At 42.3% G+C, this 26,184-nt stretch overlaps 1 protein-coding gene across 2 annotated transcripts in view; it reads left to right on the top strand.

Moving 5' to 3' along the window:
• Positions 1–26,184, top strand: part of ADCY2 (adenylate cyclase 2) — a 380,789-nt gene that overhangs the window by 286,038 nt on the left and 68,567 nt on the right. For both annotated transcript variants that reach the window (XR_014021747.1, XM_081292584.1), the window contains exons 13-15: positions 3,208–3,277; positions 5,649–5,746; positions 20,284–20,368. Coding sequence is in view for 1 of the 2 variants with exons in the window: in XM_081292584.1 (XP_081148710.1) it covers positions 3,208–3,277; positions 5,649–5,746; positions 20,284–20,368 (253 nt within the window). In the remaining variant the exon portion in view is untranslated. The remainder of the gene's footprint in view (positions 1–3,207; positions 3,278–5,648; positions 5,747–20,283; positions 20,369–26,184) is intronic.

Below are 26,184 nucleotides of genomic sequence, written 5' to 3'. Positions count from 1 at the left end.
TGTGGGTAAAGGGGGCCAGAGCATCAACTAGTTGGAATTCAGTCATGTCCCCAAGCGCTCCTTGCTTATGAAGCAGGATGTTGGGTGCTGGGGACACTGGATGGGAAGTCCTGGTCCTGAGCACTTGCTGAGCACCTGCAGGATGCTGGTACCTGAAGAAGCCCAGAAGGGAGCATGGGGCTGCTGATGAATGAGGGGTGGCTTCATTTCCGCTTCACCGGATGCACTCAGTTGCTTTCCAAGCTCCTGTATCCAGGAGCACTTTGAAATTTGACTTTTCTTTTTCAATAAAGAAAAAGAAACATTTTTAGCAAATGTCCTGCACATGTTATTCATAGGTTGATTAAAGTACAGTTCTAAAGTGAGAAATACCAAATGTCTTCTTTGATATAATGAGAGCAACTATGAACAGAACAGGGAGGAAGAGCAGGAAGAAAAGATTAACTTTAAACAGAGACATGAGATGGGAGGGAAAGGGAGAGAAAAGGGGAATTGCATGGAAATGAAGGGAGACCCTCATTGCTATACAAAATTACATATAAGAGGTTGTGAGGGGAATGGGAAAATAAACAAGGAGAGAAATGAATTACAGTAGATGGGGTAGAGAGAGAAGATGGGAGGGGAGGGGAGGGGGGATAGTAGGGGATAGGAAAGGTAGCAGAATACAACAATTACTAATAGGGCCTTATGTAAAATTGTGGATGTGTAACCGACGTGATTCTGCAATCTGCATTTGGGGTAAAATTGGGGGTTCATAACCCACTTCAATCTAATGTATGAAATATGATATGTCAAGAGCTTTGTAATGTTGTGAACAACCAATAAAAAAAAAGAATGTACTAAAAAATTTAAAAAATAAAAAAAAAATAAAGTGAGAGGGTTAAAATTTATCTTAAATTTTATTTTCTGGACCTTTATTTTTTTAAATTTATTTTTATTTTTTTATTTGTTCTTTTTGGATATACATGACACTAGGATGTATTTTGACATTTCATCCTCCAACCAGTCTCTATAAAAGAGCAATGATATAATTCTGTATCTAGTACCATCGTCAGAAATACCAAAAATGTTATTTCCCTGATACCTGAAGTTTATAACATTGAATCAACAATGACATGAAATCCAGATTTGTATCCATCTCGCTTTAATGGAAGTCATTACAGACACATAGCCGACTTCCTGCCTCAGTGAGAAGTGGACCTGCATAGCTGAGCCTGTGGTTATTCCAGGTCGACAGGGTGTCATCTGGCAGGGAGAGTGTGAGGGCGGCTCAGGGGCTTCAAGCAGACCTGGGACTCCCCTTCTCTGAGGGCTGGCCTCCTGAGTGGACAGGTCCTGATGACGCTGTACGTGAGTCACATCTAGAGACCTCACCAGCAAAACAGAAGGCAGGGTCACCTCTGATGGTCACCTGTCCCTTCCACTGGTCCTCATAGGCTTTCGCTTCTGTTTGGTCAGCTTTGTCGCTGCTGTGACTAAAGGACCCGACCAGAACACTATAGAGGAGGAAGAGTTTGTTTGAGGGCTCACAATTTCAGAGGTCTCAGTTTATCCATGTCCGGCACCAGGGCTGAGCGTCACTGCAGAGGAGTGTGGCAGAGGGAAGCAGCTCACTTGATGACCAGAAACAGAGAGAGACTCCACCCTCCAGATACAAAATATATACCCCATAGCCACGCCCCAGTGAACCACCTCCTCCAGCCATATCCCACCTGCCTCCAGCCCCCACCCAGTTAATCCCATCAGGGATCAATTCACTGATTGAATTAAGACTATGACCCTATCATTTCTCTTCCAAACCTTCTTGCCTTGTTTTACACGTGAGCTTTTAGGGGACGCCACATCTAAACCATAACACCCTCTATCTTCCTACTACATCTCAGGAGGTCACCATCCACAGAAATATGACCAAGTGACTGAAAAAATACTACATAAGAATTTCATATGAATTAATAATTGTTTCACAAGGTATAATGTTTTTTTGAAAATTTATATAAAACATAAGTTTTACTCTAAGGTCCTAACATATGAGTTCTTGGTAGATAAATAGAAACACAGGTATAGATGTTGATATAAATATAGATATATATACAGTTGTATGCAAGCATAGACATAAACATACATATGTGTGTATATTTAAGATTACTATATTTTCCAAAATTCTACAAGTTTTTATTTGAGGATAATAAAATTATAAATTCCTCAGTGACTAACAAACCATCCAGCATTTCCAGGTACTTTTCTTTAATGCACAGAATTGGAATTTTTTGTATTCTTGCATTCATAGGTAGAAGAAGGTGCAGTTTCCTATGTTACTTATTTTATTTCAGAGAGTGCATACCTAGTTTGTAGCTAAGTGTGTGACTGTGTCAGGCATTTACCCAGCTTCTGCAGCAGCATGCTGGGTGTCTTCGTGTGGCTTATTGGATAATGCAGCACTCTAGTGAAGGATTTTCTCCTTGCATCCTTTCTCTATGTACAACTTTTTCTTAAAACAGACCTACAAGTTGGTGAATTGGAAGAACATAAACTTCCATGTAATTCTTATTTTTTTCCAACATTGGAGAAACACATATGTATGTATCCAGTGTTGATATAGATCCATACATATATGTTTATGTTTGCATCAGCAGAGTCTCATTATGTTAGGTTTTAGCTATTGTTTAAAACTGCATTTGAACATGATTTTTCCTTTCTCAGGATTTAAATAATGATAAGTGTAGACAGTGTAGAGAGGCACGATCTCCTCACCTAGACCCCAGGGTGTCTGGCTCTCAGGATGCTCAGAGTGATGTGCTCCTGGCTCTAAGGCAAGAAAAGGGACAGTTCTCTAGGAACCAAGTCCCAGGGGAGAGGAAGCTTGAGGAAAACTTCAGGGAATCAACTTATTGACATACTTGAATCCTTCTGATAACATCTCCCTAGTTGCTTAATCCGGACAACTTGAGTTTCAGTCTGACCTGGCAGTCGGTTTGCAATACAGGACCTTCTAAGGAGGGTCAGGTGCAACTGCAAATGCTATATTTGCACTTCCTGTTAACAATCTCAGCATTCCAAATCCAACAAGTTGGAATTGTACATTTTTAAAAAAATATTCAGTTTAGGATGATTTACAATCAAGGAAGAATGCAAGTCATTTCATAAAAAGTGGTTCCAGATGTTTGGTTGGAGCGTTGGATTCATGATGACTGTTCTTTTCATTTCCAGGCAATGGCTCAAGTCTGAAGACATTCAGAGAATCTCACTGCTTTTCTATAACAAAATCCTAGAGAAAGAAGTAAGCCTTTTTATTTATTTATACTAAAAATCAATTGGTTTTTCTGAATTGGTAAATTTGAATTCCTTCATAAACTGGGGCTCATGTTTTTTGCATGTGGCATTTAAGCTGCTTCTATCAGAACTCCTCTGGCTTTGGTGGTTCTTTCGTGCATACATTGCTTTAGTGTGTCTCTTTCCACTTAGCCTCCCACTCTGGCCTCTCAGCCTGCCCAGCACTCTCTAGTAGATGGCGGCTGCAGCATGTCTGAGATCCGGGACAAAGGGAGAGTACAGCAGCTGATGCCTGGCTTCCTTGATGTGACGTTTTCTCTGAAAAGGCTTTAAAAGAAAGCAAAATCCTCCCTGATGAATTTTCAATGTCTTTACACAAATTGCTTTAATATTTTTGACAAAAATGAGTCTACTTTCAACACCTGTTCAGGAAAATTAGAAAACCCACACTTTTAAGTTTTGTTGCATGTAAACATTTTCTCATTATGACTTTCAAGGAGCTGTTTCAGGCACAAATAAGAAGCAGATGATTAATTTTTACACATGGAGTTTCGCATGGCCTTGCTAAATGACTTCAGCAGTCACACAGGAAGGATGATTGTTCTTCCAGGTTCACTTTAAGTCATTCGCCCTTTGTTTTTTGTGGGTCCAGAGAAGGAACAAGATTTACAGGTTGTCTCATTCATCCAACCTTAGAATTAAAGACTTCATTTGAGCAAAAGTGCTGAATGGCAGTTTTTGCATCACTGGCATTAAAGTTCTGTTTAGAAAATCAGACTCATTGTTTCATGGATATCAAATGAAAATATCAAGCATCAAAATTCTTCTAGAATTCACCAGGTTTGGAAATTACAGGTACACGCAAACTTTCCTTTGCGTTTGTGGTCAAGAAAATCAATTTCTACGTCTAAGTAAAGGATGTAGATGGTGTCACAAACTGACACCTGACAGAATGGGTTTTACTGACCACATTAGCCTGGAGTGACAGTCACAGATACTAATGGCTGTTGGCTTCACTGATTCATTATTCCTTCCTGATAGAAGTCCATTTCCCTTGTTGATTCCAAATGAAATTGCACCTCACATCTCTGCACAAAGCTCAGAAGAAGTCAAAAGACAAGCATGTAATTGAATGCATAGGATGTAATCACACTTCAGCATTTATGCTAATATGACCTCTTCATCAGCATGTAAAGTATCCTGGCTATTCAGTCACAAAAGCCACTAGAAAAAAATTCTAGTAAAGAGAAGGTAATTATCATTAAAAACGTGGCCTTTGCTTCCCTTCCCCAGGAGAACATATTTGCAGATGCCAACTGTAAGGCAATTTTTAGAGTGCATGGAAACGTAAGTCCTGCCGTCCCCAGCTGTACTCTAGGCCCTCGGGAAGGGGGAAGGCAGCCAGACAAGGCCAGAGACATCACCAGGCCCACAGAGTCCATCCTTCAACACTGAACCCCAGCACCCCTTTCTCCATAACTTGGGAGAGAGATCATGCAAACGGACAGTGTTTCAGGAGGTTTCAATGGTGATAACGTCACCATTTTATTTCCTCCAATTTTATGATGAACCCTCTTTGGGGAGGCAGTGTAGGTTTGTGGATGAATGGGAGCCTAAATCCAGTCCAGCTGAGGGTCCTGGCTACCTCATGCCCTGGTTCTCCCTGAGCGTGTGATCACACAATCCCCCTGCAGTCCCCTCATTCAAACCAGGGACAGCAGTGGCTCCAGCCATGTGAGCTGTTGTGAGGATGAGTGATCTAGGACCTGGGCCCCTGGAGAGGCGGGCATGTGGCCAGGGCTGCGTGCAACAGAGACCACATCTCGCCCGTGCCCAGTGCCCGTGTGCCTGCACAGGTCAGGAGGGCAGCCCAGCCAGGCAGCCACAGTGGTCAGTCCATGGTCCTGGAGGGTTGGGAGAATCCAGTGCACCCCTGCTGATTGTGCTGGACCTGAAGGAAGGGCATGTCCAGGAGCCAGCCCACACGCCTCCCCTTATATCTTCACTGCCCACTCAGCTAAGCAGCAGTGACATAAATGACAAAACGAAATGCTAAATGGAATGCATTTCCTCGACCCTGTTCAAAAGTATGTGAAAATGGCACAATTCCGTGGTTCCTTCCGCTCACCCCCTCAGATTCCCAGCCAGGCACCTCTCTCCTTAAGGCAGTGATTCAGTTACACACAAATGCATTTCTGAATAGTTGTGGCATGAATGGTGGTCTCTGGAAGTCACGGCAGCTCACACAGGAGGAAGTGTGACGCCGGAGGCTGCGACCTGCAGTTCCATGTAGTCCTGCTCCTTGCTCTAGGCAGCGGCCACCCTAGGCAGCCCTCCTCTAGCAGAAACCTGACTCCTGGTTTCCTGTCTCCCTTCAGTACCGAGCCACGGCACTGCCGGCATTCAAGTACTACGTGACTTGCGCCTGCCTCATCTTCTTCTGCATCTTCATCGTGCAGATTCTCGTGTTGCCAAAGTAAGTACTGAAGTTTTCCCTGGGAGTCTCACTGTGTACCCCTCCCCCGGAGCCCAGTTGTATTCAAGGTATGAAAGGGTGCTGATTTTCAGACAGGTATTTATCACGTCATGGTGGAGGAAGGGTAACTCCGGGTCCTGAAGGCTGAGTACCCCATGTGCTTTGCTTAGATTCAGAAATACTTGATTTTCAAAGCGGACGTATTGATTCCCCTCAGGGATTTTTTAAAATAAATGTGACCTTCTTACATTGCTCTTGGTATTACTCTGATGCACCGTCTAAGAAATGCGGTGCAACAAACTAACCCAACACAATCTCCTTCAGGTGTAATTTCTAATAAACAAAGAACACCACAGTATGTTGCAGGACCAGCACTGCCCTGGGCACACTTGCCCACCATCCACTGTGGTCAGGTCCAGTGAGTCTCGCTTCCCTCCCTTCTGTCCTAAATCTACCCTCTGCAGTCGTCTTTGACCACTCCAGGTCTGGGTCCAGCTGGCCCCTCCCAGGAAACACGGTACAGAGGGGAGGGTCTGAGCACACCAGATTCCTTCCATTGAGGTAGATTCTTTCTGGTCCTACCTACTGGTGAAGAACCAGTCATTCTGTGAGGCATTCTTGATCTTCTCTCTTGAACCTTCTTAATGAGAGCAATAGACACCAAGCAACTTTCTCCAAAAATCTCCTGTCCTTCTGACAGGAGATATAGAAAAAAAAAATCTGGAATCAACTTTCTTTCCCCTCTTCAGCATCGATTATGTAAAAGCCAAAGTATCATTTTCTTTCTTTAAAATTTTTTGTTTGTTCTTTTTAGACATTTGTCCATTTGTTCCTGAACATATTTTGACAGGTCATACATACGTGGAGTACAACTTCCCGTTCTGTGGTTGAACACGACATGGAGTTTCACTGCTCGTGTATTCATACATGAACATAGGAAAGTTATGTTCATTTTATTCTACTGTCTTTCCTATTTCCATCCCCCTTCCTTCCCTTCATTCCCCTCTGTGTAATCCAAAGTTCTTCTTTTCTTCCCTCCTTGCCTCCCTTATTGTGTGTTAGCATCCACATATCAGAGAGAACATTCAGCCTTTGGTTTTGGGGGAACGGCTTATTTCACTTAGCATGATATTTTCCAGTCCCATCCATTTACTTGAAAATGCCATAACTTCATTTGTCTTTATGGCTGAGTAATATTTCATTGTAAAGCACCCTTTTCGATCCAGTGGAATTCAGCTGTGTGATTGAACGTAGCCCCATGACACAGCTAGCATTTGTGAGCAGCCAAGCTGCCTGGATTTGGCGGCACTTTAACTCATGAAGATGCTCAGCAAGCTGGAAAGAAGTGCTATGTCCCCCACCATTACCCCCATGCTCCAAAAGGTTTTGTTCTGGACACTGAGCCATTGCAATGGCATTTACAAAAGTAATAGCAAAGCAAAGTATTATTCATATATGTACAGATCCTCAGATAGCCATTCTGTTTTGGGAGGCGTTTCCACTGTATTTCCTCTTACCCCAAGGATTAGCTTTGGAATATATGGACCAAAGGAGCCCTTGTTCTAGATTTGCAAAATCTTGAGTGAAACCTCCCAATAAGTGAATGAATTCATCCATTTTTCTCCATCTTCGAATCAGCCGAATACCTCTATGTTCTCTCCACCTGAGCACACAAGATCTGTTCCTCACTGGAAAGAGTTGGGAGAGGAGAAAGTGACTGGGGCATTTTAAAAGATGCCTCCAAAGAACACAAAGACTTTCAGAGAACAAGAATATTCTGTTTGGGGGGCTGGAATAGTGGCTCAGTGGTAGAGCACTTGCCTCACTTGTGTGAGGCACTGGGTTCAATTCTTAGTAATGCATATAAATAAATAAAATAAAGGTCCATTGACAACTAAAAAATATTTTTAAAAAAAGAAAAAGAATATTCTGTGTGATTTCCCTTTTAAGAAGCACACGGTGCCGTGTCCTTTCAGTCTTGGTGTTGGTTTTCTGGTCTCTCTTCTGCTGTGTTGCACCTCTGTAGACTGCAGAAGTCCATTTTCTCACACTTCATCACCCATTAATTTGGTATTTTTTGTGAGCCACAAGTGCACCCTCAAGCTTGAGCCTTGTGACACTCGTGCAGGTTGCATTTCCTTGGGACGTCCACAGAGAGTAGCACCCGGGAAACCCAGCTACTTCCTCCTGCAGAGCTTCCCGGCTCGGGATCTGCCTCACAGCTAAGTTGCTCCTTCATCTGCCTTTCATGTGATTCCTCTTCTTTCTTTTTCTTCCTCAACATTTTTGCTATGAAATATTTCAGTGATACAGAAAAGTACACCGAGTAATACGGTCAGCACCCATGTGTCCATAATCCAGGCTTTGCTAACGTCATCCCTGTGTTCTGTTCACCACAAATGTGGTTTTTACTCCTGGGGATTGTCATGATGGGCTTGGACCTACTTTTAACATACCATCTTGTCTTGTGTTTCCTTTATTTTTATTTGGTTCTTTCACCCCTCTTCCTAACTTCTATAGGGCTCATCTAGTTATTTTATTCTTTTATACACACACAGACACACACACACACACATCCCATATCTTTATTTCCTTTATTTCACATTTTCTCTTGAATATAGACCGGGGATAAAATTGTAAGTTGACTTTTATTTTCCTTCAGTATTGTGGTCACTTCTTTCTGCTGCATTCCATCTCCTATTATTGCTGATGAAATGTCTTCCACCGGTCTCATTATAGTTTTTTGTAGGTAATCTATTGTTCCTCTCTGGGTGCCTTTCAGGATTTTATTTCTCCCTGGACTTTTACTATATTTTTTCTAGCTGTGAATTTGTTTTTATGTACCTAAGTGACTAGTTGCAGTTTTTTAGTCTTTGATCTTGTGTTCTTAAAAATTCAGTACAGTTCTTAAAAATTTTTTACCTTTATACATTGCTTCTTATCTTTTGTGTAATCGTTCCTCCCGGGGCCCTTTTTAGCAATATGCTGTGTTTTTTCATTCTGTGCTGCAGAAAGAAATTGTGATTTTTTTTTTCTCAAAGTTTACAAATCTGCCCTTTATTTAGGATTAAATTCAGGTAAATAAATTCCTTATCCATTTTGAGTTTATAATTTCAATGTTTGTGTGTGTGTGTGTGTGTGTGTGTGTGTGTGTGTGTATTTATATCTAAGAAGCCTATTTGGTCCTTTTTAAAACTTGACTTTTAATAAAATATTTCTATATTTTGCCTATGGATATTTTATTTCCTACCCATTGATTTGCAGATTTGACACATATAACATGGAAGTATCTCTGGTTTCATTCTGCTATTTCTCATTCATAAATAAGTGTGTTGACTTCTGCGGTTGGTCTGTATGACTCTCTCCAGGTGGTGCACTCCAGTGTTGTCCACAGTTCTGACTGTGAGTTCATCAACAGCAGGGCTTTGGTCAGGCCTGATTTCATGTATTCATAGTTGTAAAGACATCACTACGGGACAGTTTTTGGTTCTAGGTTCCTCTGGGATTCATGAGGTCAAGTCACAGCGTGGTGTTGAACCTGCAGACAAGGTTCCTGCACCAAGCAGACCATGAGAATTTGCATCAACCTCCCTGGCCTGGGCCAGGATTGGGGATCTCAGTTTTCACAGATGAGTTTTTTCCTACTCATGGCCCCAAAGATAGTTCTCTTCCCTGCAAATTACCTGGCCAAATGACAGAGTTTTCTGTTTTCCCTTTCCTGGTGGGAGAGCACTTCTTGTCTCCTAATTTTATTCAGAACTGAGTTCCTTCTTAATTCATCAAATTCCTGGGAGATCACCTGCCTTGGGTAGAAATGAAACCTCACACCCCACAGCAGGTATCTGCTCCCAGTTCCTCCTGGTCCATTTAGCATGGACGCCTCTCAGCATTCTGCCTGTGAACACCTGCTGTGTACCTAGCAATTTCTCTGTCTTGCTCTCATGTAGGTGGGAAATAATTCTGTTATATTTTAGGAAGCATTTTCATTAGGGTAACAGTGCCTCTCCCTTCTGCTGACATTCCCTTACTCAATTTCTTAGCTAGTGAAATTACAATTCTATTCTGCTTTGTTGGTTTTCTTTCCTTTTGATAAATTGTCTTATGTGTGTGTGTGCACGCATTTGTAGCTTCTTAAATTTTTAATTGACAAATAACGATGGCGTGTTTTCATGGGGTCCAGTGTGAGTTTTAGTATGTGTATACATTATGCAATGACCAAGTCATGGTCCTCAGCATATTCATCATCCCAGGTTTGTTCAAAAAGGGAAGGTGCTGAGTGACAGAATGAATGAGGGACTAGTAGAGGAATCTGTTACTCGGGAAGAATCACAAAGAGATTAGTCCTTTAGAAAGGGGGCCTGATGTCATTCTTATTCAGTCCATAATTTTTTAATCTGGTTCTAGTTTTAGAATTTAAATAGGTGACAATTAAGTTATTAAATGGCTCTTCCTTTTGAAATCGTTTGTTTTTCATTCTGCCTTGTAGTATAACTTTGTTAGAAATGGCAGATATTTTCCAAAAATGATCAAGCATCAAATGTTTCTATATATTTTAGTCTTTTTATTCATATTGTCAGCAAAACTAAATGGTTATGTTAAATCTGGTATGAGGACAGTGTTTAGAACAAGAGTATTTTTTTTCTAATAAAATTTAGTTAAACACATGTGTTTCATTAGCCCAAGTAAAATTAATAATAATGATATTTTACTTAAAAAATGAATAACCAAATTATAATGTTAAATGTATTAGGACTATTATTTCTTGGAACTTTGATTTTTTGATATGTTTCATTACTCATTTCAATACTCAACATTCAGTTATTCCTTAATGTAATGATCAAGTCACTTTTATTGTTATTATACCCTCAAAGGCTATTTTATTGTTATTATACCCTAAAAAGAAAAAAAAGAAAAAGAAGATAGTTTAATAGTATCATCTTTCATATCCATTAAAAGCAGATCTGATTGATTTCCTAAATGCCAAATGATGGAGAATAACTACTATGCAGGAAGTTTTCTCTGGTGGGTCACTCAGTATGTGGGATTGGTGGCTGGGCAGAAAGTCGGGAGAGAGTCATGGTAGGTGGGGTTGGAGGAACAGTGTGAGAGAGCAGGTCATGTTGGTTGGTCCTGCAGGTCATTTTGAGATCTGTGGATTTCTCCATGGGTACTTTGTGGGAAGTCATGGCAGATTCTGTGCAGAGGACGTGATCTGACTGTGCTTGGACAAGATTGTTCTTGTTCTTCCACGGGGCAGGGAGGAATAGGAATACCAGGTGACAGTGAAGGTTCACACTGGCATAGCCCTGGGAGTGGTAAAGTGGGTCCAAGTCGGGATATATTGTGAGGAATGACATAGACAGTTCTTGCTGTGGGATTGGTCATGAAGAACATGAGAAGTTAAGTTTTGTCAGTCTTTATTTTTGTTTATCATTTGAGCAACTGGAAAAATGATTGGCATTTACAGGAAAGAATCTTAAACAGTGGAGAGAATGTGGACTTGGGGTTCACCTCTGAAATCAAAGACTGTGTGTGTGTGTGTGTGTGTGTGTGTGTGTGTGTGTGTGTGAGAGAGAGAGAGAGAGAGAGAGAGAGAGAGAGAGAATGCAGGTGGTGGGGTTTAGGGGCATGTTCATGGGAGGAGATGCATACACATACATTCTGGAGAATTTAGCACTCAGGTGGAATTTAAATCTACAGGATGAGATGAGCTCACCTAAGAGAGTAGAAAAAGAAAACTTGGCCCTTCCATTGAATAAGGTGTGTGAAAAAACAAATCTTCAGTCCATGTCATGTGAAGGAGAAGTTCTTAGTCAACCAAAGGTAGCTCTTTTTCCCTCTTGCACATCTTAGGACCTTCAAGTAGCCACAGTCTTTTGAGGCTAAGCTGAGACCTCCTATCAGGGAAAGGCTACTCTCATAGTGGTAATAGTTAAATACTATTTTCTCCTTTTGACTTTCACGTCTGTTTCTTATTGAATTCCCTTTCATTTTGAAGTTCTGTCATTTAAAGAACAGGAATTTTTATTATTTCATGCTGACTTACAATCAAACACTTTGCTCCCTCAGATATTTTCATCTTTGCTGAATCCCATGGCACAGACCTGGGCAGAGGCTTGGCAGAGCCTCCCTTGGGTGGGCCGTGAGGACCATGGGGAAGAGTGGGTGTCAAGTCAATACACCAGATAAAACCCCACAGAAGGACTCCATGATTTACCCACAGCAACAGCTTATGATAGTTTGATTTTCAGGTTTTGGGGGAGAGGTGTGTCTGTGGGGTTTTTCCAACAAGTGAATCTCATCTGAGTCAGAGCCATTGTCTGCCATAAAGGAAAGAGAACAGAGATAGGGGAAAAGACCTTCCTGTCTCAATTCAACCTTTTCCACAGAGCTAACAATACACTTGATGAAAGTGCCAAAGTCTAACATCATTGGTGAAAGGTGTGATTTTTCCTGCCCCATGACAGGGAAGAGTCAAATCTGCTTTTCAGCCAGTATATGAATCAATTATGCTGGTGTGTTTAAAAGACACAGCTTTACAGCCAGAATGTTAATTAAAATTGATTTAGTTACACAAACATCTTGGTATGCTTAATGGGCCTGAACAGGCTTCTGATAGAACAGGCAGGATAAATGGTGATAATTAAGAGTTTGGATCAACCATCACTTTGCCTCATGGTAGTTCTAGTTCCCTGGTGTCTTGGTCTGTAGATGGCTCCAACAAAGTGCCATAGACTGCACGGTTTATAAACAACAGAGGTTCCTTTCTCACCGTCCTAGACGGCAGAAGCCTCAAGTCCGAGTGCCAGCATGGCTGGGTGCTGGGGAGGGCCCTCTTGCAGTCTGCAGGCTGCCATCTTCTCCCTACCTCCTCACATGGAGGAAGAGATGGCTAGCCCTCCAGCTGGTGCTTATAAGGGCACTGAATCTTGTCCCCTTAATCATGCCCCAATGGGCCCACCTCCAGATAGGATCACATTTGGGATTGAATTTCGACATATGAGCTTGGGTACCCTCAAGCATCCAGTTCACAACAACCTGGCTTTGGGCTGTATTAGATTAATCTGAACAAGAACACCAGCCTTGTTCTTGTGGCCTCAACTCCAGTGCTGGACCTCCTCTGCCTAGGCTTGTCAGGGAGAACGGCTCAGGTTAGAATCCTAGGCAGTGAGACCCTTTTCTATATTCAAGAGCATTTCACCTACAAACATACTTTTCCATCCTTCTTTCCTTTCTGTTGTATTTTTATTTTATTTTTTTTATTTTTGCCTGATTTCCTGGCTTGAACCTCCAGTGCAAGTCTGAATATAAGTAACCCTAGCACAGCCCTTTGTAGCTCATGACCTTAGGATGGAGGGTTTGGCCTTTCACTCCCAGATATGTTCACTGTTTGTTTTTAATGGGATCCTTTATCATCATGAGGAAATGCCACCTTATTCATACTTTGTGAAGTGTGTTTATCATGAAATAGTGTTGGATTTTGTCAAATGCTGTTTATGCAGCTATTGGCATGATCATAAATTTTCTCTCCTTTTAGGTTGTTAATATGGTTTATTACATGGATGGATTTTCGGATATTAAGTCAACTTTCATTTCTTGAGTAAATCCCACATTGTTCTGGTACAAAAATTATATTATATGTGGCTAAATTTGCTTTGTTAATATTTTGCTGATATATTTTAACCTATATTCTTAAGAGATATTGGTCTCAGGTTTTGATTTATTGTGAGCTTTGTCTGGTATTGCTATCAGGATTATACTTGCCTCATAAAATGAGTTAAGAACTCTTTCTTTTTCTCCTATTTCCTGGAAGATCTTGTGAAGAATCTGCATTAATCATTTTTAAACGATTGCAAGAATTCACGGGTGAAGCCATGGGCAAAGGCTGTTCTTTGAAAATAGTATTTATTTAATATCATTTTTAATTTTTTAAAATAATAAGTCAGTTTCTTGGCTTTTATGGGTAAATCTAGTCAGATTTTCAATTTCTTTTTGAGTCAATTTGTGTTTTTCACAACACATTTTTTTAAATTATCATCCCTGCTAAAATACACATCTGTCACGCATCCCACCAATGCAAAAGGAGATAAATAATCATATCAGTAACATTGTTTTCCTTTATCAGCCCCATGCCTTAGCAGATTCTGAATTTTGAGGAAAGATCAAAAGAGTGGTCTTCAGATGCACACAGAAAAAAGATCACGAGCAGTTCTTTGATGTTTTCCACTGTATCTAATAGACTATTATAGTCAAATATTAATAGCAAACTGCTTTCTCAGGCTCCAATATCTTTACTTGACCTGATTCCAGGATGTTCAAGGTCTCTGTCAAATGTCATAATAGTAGAAAAACTATTCCTTAAAAAAAAATAAAACAATGAAATTAATTTTAGAAAACAAGGGCCTTTACAAATAATTGTAATACAGAAATCCATTACTTAAACTCTGATTCACAAAATAAATCATAGGATTTTAAACTAGATTAACCATAATAATCACTAAATATGTTGATATGTGTATAATTAAAGGCTAATATATTCCAAAATCACTTGTCTATTCATAATCAAATTCAAAGTTGGCATGACCCAAGAGATAGGTAGATATTTGCTCAATACTCTTAATTAAATTTTTAAAAAACGTATTTTTCCCCAAAAGAAAAAAACAAAGAAAAGAAATTTCAGAAGTAACTCTGATTCCTTCCTAGGTTTCTACCTAACCAATAACAATATTATGCCTTAAAAGTAAATAAATAAATACATAAAAATAAAAACAAAACTTCATTCAGTTAATAGATTACAATTCAACACATTCAACAACAGAAACATAAATAAACTCAGGTATTTCAATGAAGGAATTTAGTAAGAAGTATTCACAGAATAAGGGGAAAAGTGAGAAGCCAAAGGGGCTGGGTCATGAAGCAGTCCAGGTATTAGCAACAAGGAGAACCTGCCACTTCCCTTGACGTGTAAGGGAACAGATGGAGGTGGTGGCAGCAGACACCCAGGCCCTGGGCCTTCCAGAAGTGCGAGGAGAAGGACAGCAAGGCTCCTGGTCAGAGCTGAGGTGAAGGCATGTGGGTATACCGACAAGGACCTGGGACTTTAGAGGAGGCCGGGGCAGCGGCTCATCTGGGAAAACGCCACTCGGTAGAGAACACTGGTTAGATCTTCCTTCCCTGACTTCCCGTGTGCATCAGTACGTCCCACCGGCCAGTCTTAGCTGAATACATGTACAGTGAGTCTTGAGTTTCCAGCCGTCTGAGAAATAAATTCCCAAATTTCTTTAAAATAATCAACCTCCAAATGCAAGAAGTTCTGCTAACAGCAAGCAGGGGAACACACACACACACACACACACATGCACACACACGCACGCACACGTGCACACACACACTCGCACACACATGCACACACACGCACGCACACGTGCACACACACACACGTGCACACATACACACATACACACACACGCATGGTATGTCATAGTCGAACTATAAGTCGGGGAGGACTTAGATGCAACCAAAGGTGTTGGAGGAGACACTGACTTTCTCACCAGAAACTAGGGAGGAGAGAAGACAGCTGAACGTCTTAAATGTAGACATCAGCAACCTTGACTCTGACGTGGAGTAGAATTTTTAAGTCAAGGTGAAATAAAGACATTCTACGAGTAAATGAAAAGCTGGGGAATTCACCACTAGTAAACCCGAAGCAAAAGAAATGAGAATGGAAATGCCTCAATCTGAGGCGAAATGTTGGAAGGAAACTTGAAACCACAGGAGGGAATGAAGAGTGCTGCCCGTGCTTCGTGTGTGAAGGGCTGTAACAAGGGCACATGCTGGATGTGAAAGCCAGCGGCTTATCACAAAAATAAAAATACATGCAGAAAATTCTGAAGTAGAAGAAAATGGGATTTTGTTGTTGTGAAGATCGTAGGTAGTTTTTGAAGTGGTGCAATATTCATGCTCAGTCACTTCTGATAAGAATGTGTGCTTCAAGTCTGTGAAGTCATCGTACGATAGTGACCCACGCATACCATGTTGACAGCACACGATTCACAATAGCCGAACTACAAATCCACCTAGGTGTCCCTCAGCAGATGAATGGATAAAGAAATTCTGTTTATATACCTAATGGAGTTTTATTCAGCCGGAAAGAAAAGCGAAATTATATCATTTGCAGGAAAGTGAGTGGAACTTGAGACCATTTTGTTAAGGAAAAAAATTAAATTTGAAAAATCAAGAGTCATGTTTTCTCTTGTGTGTGGAAGCCAGAGAGGAGAAAGGGAAAGGAAGGTGGGGAAGGAATGGGGATGTCATGAAAAATCAAAGGGAGATCAACAGAGGAAAGGGACCGGGGTAGAAGGTGGAGAGAGGGGGAAGTGCTGGCGGTGATATCGGCCAAGTGCATTGTTAGATCATGTGCATGTCTCAATATGTAACAACAGATCCCATGGTGCACAACTATAGTGAACCAGTTAAAAAGTGTGAGAAGAGAAATAAAAAGAAAGAAAAAGGAATCTATACTTTAATTTTTGAACAATCATTAAAAAATAAGAGTGGCCTGGGGATACGGTTCAGTTAGTAGAGTGTTTGTCTCACATGCACAAGGCCCTGGGTCCAACCCCCAGCACTACTGAAATAAAATAAAATAGGTATAGCTAAAAAGCCAATAGAGGAAAATTTTAAAATACTGTGAATATATTTAACTAATGAAAAATGGCCATTAACAAAAAAGGAACAGAGGAATAAAAGGAAATGAAACACACAGAAAACAAATAGTAAGATGGTAGGTTAAAATAATAGCAAATAGTATAGCAATCAGATCACACAGACAAAAACTGTAGGACAAGTGACAATACTAAGGTGAGATTAAATTCAACCATATGAAATGTAAAAAGACCAGATGCATAAAATAAAAGCAGACCAAGCCATGTGCTGTCTGAGAGATGCACTTTGAACGCAAAAGGCAGGCATGAGGGAAGTAAAGGAAGGAAGTGTATGATGTAAACAGTAAGCACAAAACCACTGTACACATAGTAATATCAGACAAAGTAGACACAAAGGCAAAGGAGTGGTAACAGAGAGAGTGGCCAAATAATGGTTAAAGGTCAAGTCGTCAAAATACATAAGTCATAAGTGTGCTTATGCCCCTATATAATCATGAAAGATAAAACATCAAAGAGAATAAAGCAACTCCATAATCATAATTAAATATTTGCTATGCCTTTTCTGGCTCTTAGTATGTAAAACAGGATGTTGAGGACATGAGCAACATTTTCAAATTCCTAATCACTGTTTCATAGAGCACTAGACCCAACTGCAGAATATTATCATCTCAATTACTCAAGTCAAGGAGCACTGGCCAAGATACAGCCTATGCTAGGCCACAAAAGTCCCTGAACACATTTAAGATTGAAATAAGTTTTAAAAGAAATAAATAAATCTTACAGCCTGATATTTAATGATCAGGAAGCATAGCCTTTAAAAAGAAACCAAAAAATTCATTCCTTAAGATCAACAGGACATGCAAATCTTTAAAACACTGATCTAGAGAAAACGAGAAAAGTAGCATTAACACAAGAAGCAATCCCTTTAAATAGAGGCACTTTAAACTATAAGTCAATAGCACATAGAATATTGCACATTTGAAAATATGAATGAAATAGATAATTTTCTAGGAATATTGTCAAAACTGACTCAAGAAATAGAACCAGTAAGCATGGCAAAATTCTGACAAGTCTAGTCCTAAAAACTGAACCTGGGTCAAGAATGCAGTTGCATAAACATAAATCCTGACTTGACTGCTTAGTAGAGCTATGACTTTAGGCAAGTTTCTCAAGTCTTGGGTCCTCAGTTTGTCTTTGGAAAAAATGAAATAGTAATACTAACTGCCATATAGGACTATTATGAGGATAAAGTGAACTATGCCTATAATATCCTCAGTACAGCTCCTAGTGTGTAGTAAATATTCAATAGTCTTTAGCATCATCATCATTACTTCCACTACTACCACCATCATCACCACCACTATCATCACACTATCACCACTAGCACCAGCACCATCATCGCCATCATCATCACCATCACCATCACCCTCATCATCCTCATCACCATCACCCTCATCATCACCATCACCCTCATCATCACCATCATCACTGTGACCATCACCATCATCATCCTCATCACCATCACCCTCATCATCCTCATCACCATCACCCTCATCATCACCATCACCCTCATCATCACCATCACCATCATCATCACCATCACCATCATCATCATCATAATCATCACCATCATCCTCATCATCATATCACCTTCACCATCATCACCATTACCATAATCACTACCATCACCATCATCCTCATCATCACCATCATCTTCACCATCATCACCATTACAATAATCATCACTATCACCATCACCATCACCATCACCCTCATCATTACCATCACCATCATCACCATCACCATCATCATCACCATCACCATCATCACCATTGCCATCATCACCATTACCATCACCATCACCATCACCCTCTTCATCACCATCACCATCATCACCATCACCATCATCATCACCATCATCATCATCATCACCATCATCATCACCATCACCATCACACTCATCATCACCATCACCATCACCATCATCAACCTTACCATCATCATCATCACCATCACCATCATCATCACCATCATCATCACCATCACTCTCATCATCACCATCACCATCACACTCATCATCACCATCACCATCACCATCATCAACCTTACCATCATCATCATCACCATCACCATCATCACCATTGCCATCATCAACATTACCATCACCATCACCATCATCACCATCACCATCATCATCACTATTTCCATCATAACCATCACCATCACCACCACCTTCACCATCACCATCAAATAATTTTCAAATAGTTTAAAGTTTAAATTTACCAAACCATCTAGAAGGGGACGTTCATGAAACAGTTCCAGTTGAGAAAGAGATGTAATGGTACTGAGCCCACCTTATGAGGCCAGCATTACCTTGACACTGAGAAAGAATTAGGAGAATATAGAGTCAAAGAGAAGCTGTCGGACCTCTTATATAAAAGGAGATGGTGGCAAGCCAAAATTCATCAGATGGAGCATCACATCCCCCTTCAGTCACAGGACTAAGGACAGGACTGTCACACCAAGAGCTCTGCACACACTCGTGTCCCCCCTAGCCTTCCACCAGGCTGGAGACTCTGAGAGGATGTGTTGGGACTCAGTCAGTCTCAGGCCAAGGAGCTGGGAGCAGGGCCTCTGTTGGCTTCTGACAAGGAACAAGCACTAGAGTGATGTGGGGTGGGAGAATGTTCTAGTTAGGAGAAGTTAGGTGACTTCTAGACTATATCAGTCCAGGGCAGGGATCACGTCTCACTTTTTGTATCATGGCACCTCTTATGAGCTGGCCCATGAGAAAGGTCAATCTGGAATTATTTGGTATATGTTCACCCTCCTAGCAGTCTGACGATTACTCATAAATGTAATTTTTATGAGAAAAAAATGTAATTTTTATGAGAAAAAAAATGTTATTATCAGGCCAGATATTTGAAAGCACTGTGAATCACGTCCAGGACATGACTCAGTGCCCGATACATTACTGGGTCAGACTTAAACGTTGGTTTGTAGCTCTTGCCGTATGTGTGCATGACCCTGTGGTCATCTCTCATAATGGAGTCGGTGTCTGGGGTCTGACTGAGGGAAACCTTCCTGTCAGGGAGCGTCGGGGGCATGACTCAGTCCACTAATGGCTCACTCTGTTTCTCCTCTTCTGGGGCTCACGGCCTGCGCTTGTGGGGTGATTTCAGCTTACTGCTGACTGCGTCTGCTTATCCGATTCCACAGGGGGCATTTGGAGTGTTGCTCCTCTTCTCAGCGCCAGATCTTGTGTTTCTTCATTATCTCCAACCCGCCTCGCAGGCCCAGGCTGCATTGTGGTCTCAGACACCACCTGACCCCCCCCCCTTGGGTGTGCCATTCAAATTTCATCTTGGAATGCCTGTTATGCTTCAGCCTTGTTTCATACTCCTGATATTTTTCTCCTGAGATTTAACAAGATTTTAAAAGTCTTTGAATTGTTTAATTATTTAAGGACCACTCAGAAATGTATATGACTCCCAGTCTGGAGGCTGAGGCAGGAAGTTGGCAAGTTCAAAGCCAGCCTCAGCAACTTAGTGAGGCCCCAAGCAACTCAGTGAGACCCTGTCTCTAAATAAAATATAGAAAGGGCTGCCTTCAAAATATACAAAGTTCTTTTTCCACAAAGAACTGATGCTTCTAGGGCAGTTTTGGTAAGTGATAGCAAGTTGTCAACCACAGCAGTGCACACCTCACCATGGACATGGGTCTTACTTGTTTTAGCTTCCTTCTCATTTCTCAGAAAAGCTCTCAAGGATTTCAGGACCCACTCACTTCAGTCCCGATTACGCCCAAGGCATCCTGGGAGCTTTCCAGAGGGCTCTTGGTGTCCCCTAACCTGTGGCCTTTGTTTCCTGGTAGGACGACGGTCCTCGGCGTTTCCTTTGGAGCTGCATTCCTGTCTCTCGCCTTCATCCTTTTGGTCTGCTTTGCTGGACAGATTTTGGTAGGTACTTCAAATGTGGGACTTCTTTAAAACTGTGTTCAGTTTATAAACGGGATTTCTTGCTTAAAATATTCAAATATAGGGTGCTCACTGATTTACACTTCAAGAGTGCCGTTCCCAGCAAAGGAGCACGCCCTTCAGATGAGCAGCCCTGGGTGTGAACTGAGGCAGCTAGCTAGTGGACAAGACAGATGCTAACTGAAGATTATTTAAAACGTCACCTGTCACACCCTAAAACAATGTTTTTGCCTAGCTGTTTTTGTCAACAATTTATCCTCTGCTCTACCTTTTCTGAGTATCCACACCAGTAAATATCAGTGTAATAGGAAGCTTTTCTTGGCGGGGGTTTAAAATTTGAGCCAAATACATCTTTGACATCCACTTTCAAGATATAAAATTCTGGAATATTTGAAGATGACAAATGGTCAAATATCTTACATTATTAGTATTTCAATTTTAGCCAATATTTAAACAACTTTTGTGGTTTAAATATTCGTTCTGGATATGAGTTAAATCTCAGCTTATTCTTGAGTGTCACAAGTGTTGCCGGCTGCCAGAGCTCAGTGCGGGCTGTCCTCAGAAAGCCAACAGACAGCAGTCCCCAAGGACAGGTCGGTGCTTCCTCTTGCTCACTGGAGACGGATCAAAGCAGAAGGGGCCACGCTGAGCCAGGTTTCTAGCAGAACCCATGGGCATTCTCCAGAGAAGCCTGAAACATATTTTTATTGTACAGATTTCTTTTGTTAGTGCATTATAGTTGTACATAATTGTGGGGCTCATTTTGACATATTAATAAATGCATATAACATAATTTGCTCCATGCCCATCCCCTGTACCACCCCTTCCCACCCTCCTCTCTCTGCCTAATCTCCTTCCTCCACTCTCTTGGTCTTCCCTCTGTTAAATTCTTGGTTTTTATCAGTGCGTTATAGTTACATACAATAGCGGATTCCTGTGATAATAATTCATTATAGAACATAAATAAGAATAATTTTTAAAATAGTTGTCAATAGATTATGTTGTGTGATGTCAGAGGTTATAGAAAGACTATAAATAGCTTCATAATTTCAAAATCATGATTTCCTCTGCCGGCTAGACTGTGACAACCCGTGTAGGTGGTATGAGCAAGGGGCCGACTCCACCTCTCAGGATCACACACACCCACAAGCCACACTGGTCTCTTTCCGTTGAGTTCATACTTTGTGTCTGCTTCTCCATTGCAGTGCCCTTGCTGCTGGTGACCACATCAGTACGGTGCCATCAGTGCACAGGCCTCTTCAGGCCTGTCCCCACTTCAGGAGCTCTGAGGAACAGTGACCCACCATCTGTTGCTTTCCGGTCTCATGTGCCTAAGCTTTTTGGCCATTCTTTGGTTAGGATTCCTAAGTGCGCCTCTGCCTTTCCACACGCCCTGTGCCTCCTCCGCCTGGTGTTTGCAAACTCTGGTGGGTTTTGTTCCCTCTAGGATAGTTCAGATCTTTCAGATGGCACTGAAAACTCTCCCCAACATGGAATTGTGGTTTCTGATTTGCTTATGTGCACAGTTAGTGTCCCATGTCTCTAAAAATCCCCTGGGGACCGTGTAGGCTGTAGAGAGGAGAGGTCAGATAGGAGAGTGACCCACACACTGAAGGACTGGGTCCCGGGTCCTTGTCAAAGTTCTAAAGTGCTTCTTATGCAAAGGTGCCTGGTTTCCCCCATCCCCAGAGTCATTCCCTGGGGTGGGAAGCACAGGGCCCCACAGTCTCTTTTTCCCCTACAGAAGCCTCCACAGCTGGTTTCTCAGGGGCCCTCATTGTGGTGCCATTGAAAATCCCAACCTCCTTCTAACAAAGGCCGTTGACAGCCTTGTGCTCAGAAGCCATGTTTTGCATTTTCTATTCCAAGGACTCTGGTTTTAGGTGTGGGGTGGTGGTATATATTTAGGGTTTCAAGCTGATTTTTCTTCCCACTAAGTTATTATAGAAAAGAAGTACAGAGCTCAGGCCCAAAAAAGAATCTCAAGAACAATTCTGCTGCCTTCGTTGAATGTTGCTCTTTCTGATGCCGGTCCTCAGCCTGCAGAGAGCCCCTCCCTCTCACACCTGGCATAGCTCTCCTTCATCCTGTCTCCCCAGGAGGCTGTCAAGATGTCATCTGTAGCTCCATGTCCCCTCCCCTTCCCAGGGACCTCCCAAGACCCTGGCACCTGTGTACCACAGGCTAGGAAATGCTTTGGGCTCTGTGGTATCTCAGAGAGAAAATCCCATGGCTACAAATGACCTGGTACCTACTCCCTGCTTAAGAAGCCCATGTCACCCCAGGGCCAGGGAGGTGGACCTTGAAGGTGTTTGTTCTTCCCGACTTGGGTCAGTGGATCCATAAATGTGACATCCCTGGGGCCAGCTGCAGCTCTCTGCCCAGGTGAAATGCTTGTCAACTCCAGGAAAGAATTCTCAGCCCAATAAGTGACCACACCACTCAGTGAAGACATTTAACTGTCAACATTTAGAACATCAGTATAGGGGTGGTTTCCGAAGGCTGAGTTATGCTTTGTATTTGACTCTCTACGTTCCTTCCAACACTCTGTATATCCCAAATAGTCCGTGGTGGACCTGGAGAATACCACTCCACCTAACTGCTCACTCCCTGGCCCCTTGGAGGGTTGCCGGTGCTCTGAGGTCTTAGGATGACTGGCGTTTACCTATGAATTAAGTACTGAGCTGAGGAAGAAGTGCTTAGTGACCCTGCCTTACCTTCCACTTACAGACATGGTTAACCTTCTGAAAGTGTAAATGCCGAAGGCAGAAGGGGCTGGTGATGCCAGCCTCAGATTCTCTGCCAGGAGAATGAGAGTCAGCGTCTCTCATAAAAGCAGTGAGGAGAAGGTAGCCTCGCTGATGCTCTTCTTGCTGGGGTTTCATCTTTGTCACCCTCGGTGGCACACAAGGTGCCGCATGAGGAAATCAAATTGGTCTCTTCATAGCTGCATTTAATGAAAGGAGAAAAGCATCAAAATGGGCAACATGGGGGTGAAACAGTGCAGGTTTTGTTCTGTTGACAGGAGAACCATTGGATATCTGTTGGTAGCAGGTTCTGGAGACTGCACCAGGGAATTCCTTTCTGGTTGGCATTACTGCCATGGGCAGTCCAGCCCTTTCCCCTCTGCCCCTCACTGACACCAGGGCTCGCCCAGGCCTCCTGCAGGAATGCCCCTGGTGGTGGTGCCCACTCTCAGTGCAAGCCCCTGGGGTCGGCTCAGCCGCCCAGGACCTTCTTGGAATCCACCAACCCAGGTATTGGGCACCAGGGGTCTTAGGACTGTGTCGTACAGTTTATCCCACACTTCACAGCACTTCATTTTCCCACCCTTGACAACACTTCATTTTGACCTCTAACATTTTTCCTGTTTTGCTCCCCTCACTTTAAGACACGGATGTTCTCCTAAACTTGCTTTCTATCTCCCACTGAACCTCGTAAAATTCTATCCACGTAAGCATGATTCATAAGCAGATGTTGAGTAGGTGCCCACCTGGACTTCTGGTTGTTTCTCTGGGCCTCCAGTTGTTCTGTGGGCCTCCTCTCCCCAGGCTCCATGTAAGTCCTCCCTCATTTCTCTGATGCTTAGGTGGAGTGAGAGGGGCCGGAGGAGCCTTCCTCCTTCTGCCCTGAAACCCCTCACCCAAGTAGGCTGGCACCCTCTGCTCTCCTGACCTGAAGAGCCCACCTTCCCCCCGGCCATCTGGCACTGTCTGCCGGGCTTCCTGCTTGAGTCCTTCCTCTGCCCTGTGACAGGATGGAGAAATGTGCTGAGAGTCTGTCTCAGCTCAGTGCAATACTCGGGGCACTTGAAAGACAGGACAGATATTTAATGTCAGGAAGCGTGAAGGCTTGCCAGGGGGCTCCCAAATGTATTTCCTGGCACTGCTGCTCAGAAAACACCCCACCCTGTCTTCACCCGGTTTCAGCCCCTTCTGAGCTCCATGTCCTGGCCCAGCGGCAGCTCGTCCCTGCTCCACTGGCCGGCAGCCTGGTGTCCTCCTGCACCAGGTCTGCATCATGTGCCCCTGAGGGGCTTTACATTCTGTTTCTGATTCTCTTGTGAACTTCAGAATTATAAAACTTGAGAGCAGAAAGGGAACCAGAGACAATCAATCCCACCCCTCAGTTTTGTATGAAGGACTCATGGATCCAGAGGGTCACATGCTTACATGAATTTATCCCAATTACTGAGAATAAAAGGTGCTTCTGTGGAAAGAATGCAAGAGGATCCATACTCGGATCTCTGAAGGTTGGAGTGGGCACTTTGCGGAGGAATCACCAAAGTATGAGGCAGGCCTCCACATACTTCCTGCCTGGGTTAGAATCTTCAGACTCAGTCCAAACTGCCCATGGTAGGCGAGGTCTCCCTAGTGGCCCTGATTCCAGCCAATCACAGTTTGTAATTAACACATGTTATATTCAAAAGACCCACTCACACCGCCAGATACTTAGCATGTACTGTATCATGTGTCCTCCTTGGAGGGAATGTCCACTCTAGTCAACGACAAGGAGGCTTACTGGTGCAATGCAGCCTGCCCAGTGGTGTACAGCAAGTGGGGATTAGAGCCAGAACTGGAACCAAGCTTTGCAATCTTGTGGTGGGAGGCACGTTCCCGAGGGCCAGGCAGTGTGACGTCCAGCAGATGGGATCCAACAGCAGGCAGGGTTGCCCATACTCACAGACATGGGCCAGGGTGGCATAGAGATGGCCTCGTGGTGTCTGCTGAGCCCCCACTGATCAAATCACATTGGTAAGAGAAGATTAGCACACACAGGCCCTGATTACTGCTCTCCTTCAGCCTAGTTTTCTAATGTACATTATTCAGCTTGAGGTCCAGATTATTTAAAATTGAGTTCTGGGCAGCGTGTAATTGCATTTTAAAATATATTTGATAAAGTGGAAACAAGAACATTAATTTATAATTGAGTTTAGATTTTCAAATATTCTAGTAAGAAAACACTCAATGATAACATCTTATAAAATGTTTCTGTGTGTATGAAATTTCTTTCAAAGTGTTTCCATACATATTATTTTGATAATGAAAACAATCCATTTTATCTAGGTGGAGACTGAAACTATAATAAGAGATTCCAGTTCACAGTTTCATTATAGCCTGCAGTAAAAGAACAATTAGGGTTGTCATCACAGTGATAATAATAGGTACACAATCCTTGTCAGATTTAATGTTCCAGACTACCTGAGATGGACTTACATCTCTATAACAAGTCCAAGGGAGTGGCTCTAACTAAAAATATCACTATAAAAAAAAATCCCCAAACCAAAAATGCATCTTTAGAACAAGCCTGCCAGATATGGCAAATGAAAATGCTAGAAAAATGTCAGAAGAAAATTTTCTCCCAAAGTTGTTACCTTGAGCTTTGTGTAGCAGAGAACATGTGATGTCCATCTGCCCACCTCACCCCAAGCAGAGATAAAAGCACAGATACAGGGGTCACATTGGGGAACAGAAAGTAGGTCACGCAGCAGTTAATAGGAAGCTTTCTACCCTGCAAGAGCTCTTTCCCTTGGAGTCTATTTTCTCTAATGTCGGTACACACTTGCAGCCTCCCTTTGGCTGAGTTTCGATCCTCTTTCCTTCAGCTTCCCCTGTCCACCCATGGATTTAGGTGTGTCTCTGGTAAACAACATGTGGCTCCATCTTGTCTCCTCGGACCCAAAGTCTCTCTCTTTTACTTAACAAGTGTAATGCATTTACGTGTATTATAATTACTGCTGCAATCATGTTTTGCTTTTTTTTTTAACCCACCTCTTTGCTTTTAATTATTTATTTTAA

Source organism: Spermophilus citellus, assembly GCF_964194105.1.
Source record: "Spermophilus citellus genome assembly, chromosome: 1".
Lineage (NCBI taxonomy): Eukaryota > Metazoa > Chordata > Mammalia > Rodentia > Sciuridae > Spermophilus > Spermophilus citellus.
The sequence above is the reverse complement of the archived record's forward strand: the minus strand, read 5'-3'. Positions and strand labels throughout refer to the sequence as shown.